This window comes from Cyprinodon variegatus, unplaced genomic scaffold (assembly GCF_000732505.1).
Source record: "Cyprinodon variegatus isolate N-32 unplaced genomic scaffold, C_variegatus-1.0 Scaffold29, whole genome shotgun sequence".
Classification (NCBI taxonomy): domain Eukaryota; kingdom Metazoa; phylum Chordata; class Actinopteri; order Cyprinodontiformes; family Cyprinodontidae; genus Cyprinodon; species Cyprinodon variegatus.
In genome coordinates, this window is record NW_015150482.1 from 2,083,591 (window position 1) to 2,094,201 (window position 10,611).

General features: G+C 36.3%; 1 protein-coding gene across 1 annotated transcript in view; it reads left to right on the forward strand.

The window, feature by feature from the left end:
* The first annotated feature begins 4,884 nt into the window (after positions 1-4,884).
* LOC107100419 (protein transport protein Sec61 subunit alpha-like 1) overlaps positions 4,885-10,611 on the forward strand; it is a 7,863-nt gene continuing 2,136 nt past the window's right edge. The window contains exons 1-9 of the mRNA XM_015398882.1: positions 4,885-5,094; positions 5,839-5,906; positions 6,522-6,587; positions 6,681-6,759; positions 8,813-8,944; positions 9,069-9,178; positions 9,290-9,443; positions 9,532-9,692; positions 9,775-9,972. Coding sequence (XP_015254368.1) covers positions 5,088-5,094; positions 5,839-5,906; positions 6,522-6,587; positions 6,681-6,759; positions 8,813-8,944; positions 9,069-9,178; positions 9,290-9,443; positions 9,532-9,692; positions 9,775-9,972 — 975 coding nt within the window. The 5' untranslated portion in view covers positions 4,885-5,087. The remainder of the gene's footprint in view (positions 5,095-5,838; positions 5,907-6,521; positions 6,588-6,680; positions 6,760-8,812; positions 8,945-9,068; positions 9,179-9,289; positions 9,444-9,531; positions 9,693-9,774; positions 9,973-10,611) is intronic.

Sequence of the window (10,611 nt, forward strand, 5' to 3'; positions counted from 1 at the left end):
GATTTATAGCAGTCTCTGTGGAATGATTATATCTGAAGCCAAACTGAAGGGGATGCAGGAAATTGGTACTTTCTAAATACAATAGTAGTTGTTCTAGAATAATTGTCTCCATCAGTTTTGACATGATCGGAAGAACTCTTATTGGCCGGTAGTTACTGATGTCATGGGGACTACCTGAATTAAAAATCGGTTTCGCCAAAGCTTTTTGCCATGCAGCAGGATATTGCCCTGTTCTGATGGAAATGTTAACTATGTGGGTTAAAGGTTATATTAAGGAATAATAGAAAATAGCTGTATCTAAAAACAACAAATTAGCGTCTAAATTATACATGTGCTTATGCAATGTATGCCAGTGTTTTTGCCAGATTTTTCATACGTCAGGCATACTGTACGCTGGCTAAATCGTCAAGGTGCGACAGGGGCTTAACTAGAATGGAGACAAGGGGAAAGGAAACAGGCCAAAGGGGGCAACAGAGGATAAGATATACAAAACTGACAGAAAACAACTACAAGGACACAGAATAACAAAGAAACCAAAAATAAACTTAAACAGTGGGCAGAAACCTGACATTTTGTACCATGTATATCCATTGGCGCTGGTAATAACTTTAACTGAAGAGAGGTAAAAAAAACTTGCTTGCTGCTGCAAGTTTATATTTGTAATTAATCCATGCATTGGGATTCAGTAAACTTTTTAATTGTTTTCAGATCATCTAACCGTTCCCTCTTACTTCTGACAGAATATTTTTGTAATATTTACCCTTAGATATTTTACATTTCTTTAACTACTCTGTTCCTCAAACTTTTAAAAAGCAGCCATTCTGTGGTCCTTTTGTTTTTGATGAAAGATTTAAGGGTTTAATCTCTCTTTTTCATTAACTGCTGAATGTCATCCGGTACCCAAGGTAGCTGTATTTTTCTTCATCTCTTCCTTAGAGTTTTAAGAAACATATCCATAGTATTACAAACATTGAGAATATATGTATTGCAGCAATTATTTATCTGATTCTGGTTTGAAACCTCTTCCCAATTCACACTTGCTAATTTGGCCTCAAATTTGGGTACATCCCTTCTTGGAATTTGTATTATAATCTGCTTCTCTGTATTGTAATGACTGACAAAATTATTTCAAGGTAATTTTCTTGCAATGAGAGTGATATTGTGGTCGGATAAGCCACACACTAAGTTATAGGCTATTATGATTCGAACAGGTTTATTTGAAAAAAAAAAAAAAAATGTAATCTGTTTGACTGTTTTTGGTGATGCGAGAGGGACCATTGATTAACTGATGAAAATCTAATTTTGCTGTCAAATCTCTAAGTGATTTTTTTCAATTTATCATCCATCTAGTTTATATTACGATCTCCCAAAAGTATTTCATCATTGTTGTATTTGAATCCTATTAACAAATCTTTTAAGTAATTATAACTATTATAGCTACAATATGATGGAGGACTGTGCATTACCATAATATTAAAATTCATACGAGATGAAAGACAAACATTTATACATAAACATATATTAATATATGATCATCTATTAATATCTCATTGACCTTAAATTATTTTTTTTAATATAAATTAATACTTCCCCTCCTCGACCTACCTATCCTTTCTGAAACATGTATATCAGATACATCAATCATATCATTAGGAATATTAGTAGTTAGCCAGGTTTCACTTAAACATAAATAATCCAAGTTAGAACAAATTAGCAATGTTCTTATTTCCTTACATTTGGATATGAGTTGTTCATATGGTCAAACCTTCTGTTTTGCTATAGCTGAGGCTAGGCCTTGAACCAGTGGGTGGACAGCCATGTTCTCCGTGCTCCACGTCAGAGCCACAGTAAAACACTGATCAATACCATAACTGAGCTGTGAATGCCAATATTAAATCACTTTACTTCCTGCTCTGTATTTTTCCTCTTCATTAATAACAAACGGTTTATTTGAAGGACTGACGAACAGGGTACAACTTCTACAACTCATTAGTTGCTGAGTAGCATACCTCGAGGTTAAGCATGTGCCCTTAACTTGTTGGTGGTTTTGCTGCTTCTAAGGGCATTCATATTTTTTGGTGCCTAATTTACTTTGCTTGTGGTTCCATGTATTACATAAAGCAAACAGTAAGGACAAACAGAACATCTGCTGCAAGGTAACACAGGTCTATGAGTGCTGCATGGAGGAATCATGCTAATATGAATCTATATCTATCGCTTTCTCTCTTCTTTTGTCCCCACTGACATATAAGAACATTTTGCTCATGAGAAATCATTTTTAAGAAACAGCAAAGCCTTGTTGCTGACCTGTTTTATTAATAATTTACTGTTTAATTCAAATATAATTTATTTAACATTTAATTCAAAGTCAAATAGAATTCCTGCACAGCTGACAGCTTGGGCTGCTCGCTCAGATTAAGCCACAATGTAACAGGCTATTCATATTTCTGTGAAAAGCAGAGACTACGGGGGCTTTTTGTGGTGTTTGCTTGTCCTCACCTCTCTATTAGCTCACAGCTCTTTGGTCATTATGTAACCATGAGAACAAATATCTCTTTATCTTAATCAAGATGAGCGGCCTTCAGGCCACTCTTCGCTCTGTGTGTACGTGTGTGTGTGTCTGTTTGTTCTACTCTTATTATTATAGTCTGGGCCATAGGCAAAGCATACCAGCAGCACTAAGTTAATATCCTTTCAACACAGCAATAATTAATTAAACAGATCTGATGTTGAGTAAACTCTTCTTATAAACTGTCTTTGTTCGGTGCTTGACGCTATTTATTTAATAACATACCTTTCATACGTATAAGGAAACTGATAAATAAAATTGAATTATGGGGGACTGTTGGCCTAGTGGTTAGAGCAGTGAACTTGTGCTCTGAGACTTGTGCTCGGTTCGATCCCCACAGCCTCTGCTCTGGGTTCCTGAGCAAGACCCTTAACCCCATATTGCTCCCCGGGTGCCGCACAGTGGCAGCCCACTGCTCAAGGGATGGGTTAAATGCAGAGGTAAATTTCTCCATTGAGAGATCAATAAAGTTCAATTATTAGGCTATGAATGATTGAATGAGCAAACAAAAATATTTCAATAATTAGGCAACCACGACCTCTAGTGGTGTTAAGTGATAATAAGCCAAATGTAATATAAAAATGTAAGGTTTTTTACACAAAGAAATCTGATACACAATGAAAATAACAGTGGATTGTTTTTACGGAAATAAAAAGTTAAGTTAAGTTACATAATCTCATCAGATAAAGATCAGAAATATTTGTATTACTGGCCACTTTGTGGTATACTCTAAAATACTGAATTCACAAGGGACGTGTTAAAAAAATGAACAAGTTGCCCTGATATCAAGGAAATCATATTCGTGCTATGATAAATAAAAAGATTTAAAAGTTAATATACTGCTTTCTTGTGAAATCATGTGGTACAATCTAAAAATAAAGAGAAGAAAAATAAACTTGAGGAAATAAAAATCAAATATGGACACTATTTGATAGTGAACAAGGTTGGTGCAAAGGAAATTCTATTTTGGGCTTCCTACTGCCTTGAGCCAGGTCTGCTTACATATGCATGTTTATGTATGTATATTGTATAAAGGGGTGAAGTCATACGTTACCTCAGGGTCTGCTTTTCATGTGTGACACAAATAAGCGAAAGAAACGGGTAAGTTAGCAAGAGACATGCACCCCTTATGGCATCATGAATTCTTCAGTCTTTCAGCATCAATTATCAAATTTTTCTGTATTTGAACAGTCATCCTTTTTGACAGACCTTGGACTTCGGGATGGTATGATTTTATTTCATTAAGCTTCGATAAAATATGATCTATTCTATGCACTGTTCTCTTGTGGTTTTGACAAATCATTTCATCCTGGTTGAGATTCGGAATAAAAATCAATGTTGGATTAGGAAGCTAACTTTTTAATATATTTACCTATACCTTTTTCAACTTTTACAAAGATGATAGAGTCATTCAATACAGCTACAACTAATAAAAACAAGAACCACCCACTATAAATCACAATAACAGTTGACTGACTCCACTAGAATCAAACAATGTAATCAAAATTTTTTATTTAAGGTTCGATTCCTAAAAATCAAAATTTGAATAACTTTCATATCTAACAACCTCTATTTTTATAATATAAATAACACTTTTGGGGATTGTCCCTAATGCCTTTTCTACAAAATTCTAATAGTTGTTTTAATCTGATGTTATCATCTTCTTAATTGACAGGAATGCAACAACCCATCAGAATTTCACCCATCCTTCTGATTCACAGTATTTCTATTTTTAATTTGTATTATGCTGTGCTTGATTTGACTTAACATTTTGGGCAGTTTTGCATTTTTCCCTTAACCGTTGGGGAATCCTGGCCTGCTTTATCTGGTGATTTGCAATTGGTATTCTTTCAAGATTGAGAGGCAACAACCAATTTCCTTAGAAAACATAAATAGGATTGTTTTTGTATAAATAATGGAGTACACTACTGTGACCGTGCTTTCATGTTAAGCTGTTTGACCTTGCACAGGTAGGCCTACTATCTACACTTCAGAATGTGTCTCTAAACAGAGTATTATTTATATGGTTTTATATGGGTTAATTTTAGACCATCATAATTCTCCTGGGTCCATATAACATCGCATTGTCAGATCAAACACAGCAAAACAAAAGAAACGTTCTGCAGCTTTAATCAGATGGGCGGGGATGGTCGAGAGTCACCAAATCACAGCCATTGGTTACTTTAAAAATGTAGCGCCATCTAGCGGAGAGGCGGACCTTGCGAATAACATACGCTTTTTCAAAATATTAGCGTTAAAAGCTTGCCTTTTTTGCATCAAAATTGTTCGTATGGCACTCAAAAACAATTGGTATCCCCATACATGTGTGCATACTGCTCTTGGAGCATGATAATACCCCAGGTTTATTTTGTCGGAGAAGTGACGTGTGCATGCGGCTTGTCTGGTGACGTGTCTCTTCAACTCTCTTTCCTCTCGCGGCGGCTGATGGAGCCACACTGACTCCTCTGTGCACTCAAACTCTTAACAGCTACACAGCAGGAGTCGGTCCGACGACACCATGGGGAGTAAGTACTTTTCTTCTTGGTTATTGTTGTTACCTTTTTGGAGGTATATCTGCACCAACAGTTGTGTTTTCATACTGAAAAAGCCGGGAGCAGGGAGCTCTCGCAGGGAAGCTAAGTGGCTAACCTTCGTCAGGTTAGGTGGAAAGTTGAACCTCCTTATAAAGAGCATCAGTTTAAAGCGTTAAATCTCTGAACGTGCAGTTAGTTGCACATATTACACTAAGGTTAATGAAGTGGTATGTGCCTCGGATGTGGTTTTTGAACGCTTTTGCTACCTGGTTTGCGGGAAAATACTGTAGTTAGCCTGTAGCTAACGTTAACTTCTCTGACATAATTTACAGATAAATTGTTTTTTTCTCAACTGTTTAAACACTGTTGTGCGGTATCTATCAGATGTTGTTCAGTCTGGTGCCTGGATTGCTTTAAATGAGTACATAGCGGTTTTTATAGGCAGACAGCTGAGTGACAGTAGCTGGAAAGACAACTGAAAACAGGCTGCAGAGGTGATAGCAGTGGCTCTAAGGCTTTATCAAGTAAATATGTTCTTCAGTAATCATGTTAGCAACTTGCCTGTTGTTTTGCTTTCCTGACAGCTGGTTAGTGATGACGTTGCATCTGCTCTCACCTGGTCTAAAAGGTGTAGGTCAAACTAAAGTATTGCTGACGCAGCAGAACCAAGCTGTCTGTCTTGCATCTACTACTAACTAATTACACACTTTTTTTCTTTTGCTTTTCTTTCTCCAGTCAAATTTTTGGAAGTCATCAAGCCTTTCTGTGCAGTCCTGCCAGAGATTCAGAAACCAGAAAGAAAGGTATGTGCTGGTCCTTTTTAATAAAATAAGATTTTTAGGTTTATAATCACATTTTGTTGAGTTTCAGTTGAGATCAAGGAATATCTATGCAGGTTGTAAAATAAGGTGGTGTTTTAAACTTTTATTTTAATTTTTTTTTAGAAAAAAATTATTTTATATTTTTCCTTAATTTTTTTGCATAATAGCATAAAAACCTCTAACAGTCTGTAATCAGCTCCTAATAATCTTTTTAGTTAGACAAATCTAAAAATTAGTTTATTGAAATATCAGTAGAAATGAGAGAATTCACTTTTAACCAAACAGCATTCTTCTTGCAATGTTTTCCAAAGAATATGGGGTTGAACTAATTTGAATTTCTGAAGAAAACGGAATTTTCCACAAGCTGCAAAAAGCAGTTCTCAATCTCAATAATATTAGGGTCAAATCTTTGGTTTGTAGATGGTGTTTAGTTCAAAACAATCTTTAAAAGTATTCGGGATATTAAAACAATACAATTTTTGCTTATTTTTCTTCTAATGGTAGGGGTAAAAGGGAATGCATTTCTTTTTCAGCTTCTGCAGTTTATTTAGGGAACTGTGATGTTCCATTTCAATTGCTCTTTTCTTTTTGTTACAGATTCAGTTCAGGGAAAAGGTGCTATGGACCGCCATCACATTATTCATCTTTCTGGTGTGCTGCCAGGTTTGTATCTGTTGATGTATCTTAAAATAACAATTTGTTTTGACATCCCTTTTTGATTTGCATAATGATACATTTTTTTAAAACTTTTTTCAGATCCCGCTCTTTGGGATCATGTCATCTGATTCAGCAGATCCTTTCTACTGGATGAGAGTCATCCTGGCCTCCAACAGAGGTGTGTATGTCAAATGTCTGCCACACTTAAGATTTGAAAAACACATTCAGTGGGAAAAATAAACTTTCATCTACATGGTGAGACAGCTTTTATAGGCTTTGAAAGAACAGAAGACTTTCAACAGATAAGAGGAAGGCTGAACAGAGAACTTCAATATTACTCTGTGCTCTTTTTATGCTCTTTTTATTTTTTTAAAGTTTTATTTCTATTCACAAAAAGAAATACAGAATGTAATGCTGGTTATATTAGCAGTAATGTTGCATCTGCCTATTCTGTTTTATTCAAATTCTAATATGAATCACAGTACAAAAATGTCGATATCATCCAGGAAAATGTTCAATGTTTGATCCCAATGGAATTAAAGTATGACAAATAATTAAAGGTGTGGGGGGAAAAAATAACTTGGTAAAATTCAGCTTTTTTTCAATCCTACCATTTAACGTGTCTATTAGCTGAATCGCAGGTGCTAATTAAATAAATGTGCAGAATAAATAACCTAAAAACCTAAAATTAACTATAAAAAATATATTCAAACATGTAGAAGTATCAATATCGTGCCAAATTAGAACTGTATCTAGATACGTTTCAGTGTCTTTACTTTTCGAAAATCCTAAATATGAATAATCAGTGACAGCTGACAGCCATTTTTGACAACCGTTATTAATGAATTGTTTGTTTGGTAACAGTGTTATCTAACCATTTATTTTTCACATATCTGTATACTTATAGTCTGACTCAGGATTTTACTAAAACCCAATCGATTTAATGCAGCTTTTCAAAGACGGAATATGTGCTGAAAGAGAGGACAGTTGTAAGTGCAGGGACGTACCAGGAGAGCTGAGATGGAAGAATAGGTGGCACCGATTGGCTAAGGAGCTGTTATGTCGGCGGGCATTCAACACGCAGTGGTTGCTCACACAGAGAGCAGAGATGTGAGGCGGTGGCGCAGATCCCAGAGGAAGTGATAACGTTCCTAAACCAGAAGCAATCACTGAATTCAAAGACTGAACGTCCCTGTGATTTTCTCACTATGTTTGGGAACTAAGTCTTTATCCGTGTCTGTAACTAGCAGCTCCAATCTAAATGAAACTTCCATTATCTCACCTTCCAAAACACAGACTCACAACTCACTGCCTTAGTTTATTCACTCATCACTCTACACTTCTTCAGCATTACCCTAACCTAATTTGCATATAATACTTTGACACAGGAATACTGGAAGTTCAATCTTCCCGTTTTGTTTTTCTGTATCTTTAATTCCTATTCCATGTTATGATGCAGTCTTATTTACTGCTAGTTGTAGCCTGTGGTGCATAGAAATCAAGTTCTAAAGCACCTGCTTTACTTCGTTTTTTTGTTTGTTTTTTTATTCTAAAATATTTAGCATAAATATTCGCAGAAAAATATAGCTAAAGGGGAGAGCATGACAACGGCCTTACATAAACATATCACCAGAATGATTGACAATTAGGAGGACCTCTTAATTACATGATCCACTCTGAAATAAAAGATTGTCCTCTATACCTTTAATAATTCACCTTTATTTTTTTTGCATTAAAAATTTAGTAGTTTGCCTAGAAAGAGTTTACTTTAATCGTGCTGTAACTGAGTAACTAACTCAACTTTTTTGGAGAAATAACTAGTCTCTATAACTTGTTCCTTTTTTTTTAAATGAATCTGCCCAACACTCCTGACAGCAGGGGGGCTTGGTAAATAATATTCAACATACTGTTCTGTTTTCTTTATTTAATATAGGTGAGGCAAGGCAATTTTATTTGTATGGCACAATTCATTACATGGACAATTTAAAGTTCTTTACCTCAGCTAAAGTCGGGATGGTAGGAAAAAGATTTCACTAAAAGCCAAAAATCAGTGACGATATTCTGATGGCTGAGTGTGTTTCTTGTCTAATAAAATCAAGTAAAACAAAGAGATGATGCTGCCGTTGGCCTGCGTTATCAGGTTATCTTGTGACAGACCAAAGGGTAACGGTTGTCTGTTCAGTTTTTTTCTGCTGGTTCTCAGAACTGCTGTTCTTCTCTTTGGTCTCCAGGTACTCTGATGGAGCTCGGGATCTCACCAATTGTCACCTCTGGTCTCATCATGCAGCTGCTGGCTGGTGCCAAGATCATTGAAGTTGGTGACACTCCCAAAGACAGAGCTCTCTTCAATGGAGCTCAGAAATGTCAGTCTTTTTGTTTTATTTTAATAAACCTTTCTGGATATCTTAGTTTGATATTTTGGATGTGTACAATTGTTGTTGATCTGTTCTTTGTTGAATCAGATTTTATTTTCTGTCTTTTATGCAGTGTTTGGTATGATCATCACCATTGGACAGGCCATTGTGTACGTTATGACCGGCATGTATGGAGATCCATCAGAGATGGGCGCTGGCATATGTCTGCTGATCATCATTCAGGTTGGTGCTAATGATAATAAGAGTTTCTTTTTAGTTTCAGGCTTAAAACAGTTCAAATTGATCCATGTTGATCTTCATGGTCTTGCTCAGATTTTGTGCCTTTTTTTCCAGCTTTTTGTTGCAGGTCTGATAGTGTTGCTCCTGGATGAACTTCTCCAGAAGGGCTATGGTCTAGGATCCGGTATTTCTCTCTTCATTGCGACCAATATCTGTGAAACCATCGTCTGGAAGGCCTTCAGCCCTACCACTGTCAACACTGGCAGAGGTATGGGCATTTAAACATTTTTAGAGAAATAAGATTGAATTCAGCTGTGCTAGACTGATCAATCGGTGGCTTTATGTGGTTTATCCAGGTACGGAGTTTGAAGGAGCCATCATTGCTCTGTTCCACCTGCTGGCCACCCGTACAGACAAAGTGCGTGCCCTAAGAGAAGCTTTCTACAGACAAAACCTGCCTAACCTCATGAACCTCATCGCTACTGTCTTTGTGTTTGCCGTGGTGATATACTTCCAGGTGAGAGCATTATGCCAAATCATCTTCAGTTTTCCAGATGAGTGTGGGTTACATTTTTCCTGTTTTTTGGGGGGAATGTCAGGGCTTCAGAGTGGACCTGCCTATCAAGTCAGCTCGATACCGCGGCCAATACAACACCTACCCCATCAAGCTGTTCTACACCTCCAACATCCCCATCATCCTGCAGTCTGCCCTGGTGTCCAATCTGTATGTGATTTCCCAGATGCTGTCGACACGTTTCAGTGGCAACTTCCTGGTCAATCTTCTAGGAACCTGGTCTGTAAGTATATGGCGGATGCTTTTTCACATGTTGTCACATTGTGGAAACGAGATGTGATGTTATTGTTGCAATTTTATATGACAGATACGCACAAAGGGGCACATCACAGTGACATGGAAATAAAATAAATGCGTCCATTTGTTGTCAATATTGAAATAATCCTTTCAGGTTACTGGCTGTTTCTAATTATAGGATAAACCTGAAAATCGTGCTGTATTTTTATCTTTTTATTTTTTAGATTGCCCTTGATGAAATCCAAATTTTTCTTGATTTTAAGTAAACTGCATCATGAAGAAAAAAAAAATGTTGATCTGAGAGGAAGTTGTAGTGAGCTTTAATACAGGTTTAATTCTAAAAAAAACAACTTTTTATTATAGCATATATATATCTGTCGGCAGGAAAACTATTAGCTTAGAGCTCCACATAGTTTACATTAATAGATGAGTAGTAAGGAGTAGAGGTGAGTATTGGCATGAGTGTTGCGATTCGATACATGTCGCGATACTTGGGTCACGATACAATATTATCACGATATTGTAGTATCACTATATATTGCCATATTCTCTCCAGCTATCAAAAACAAATGATGAGATAAAACAGCAAGTGCTGTATATTTTCATCAGAAATTATTAATTAGGT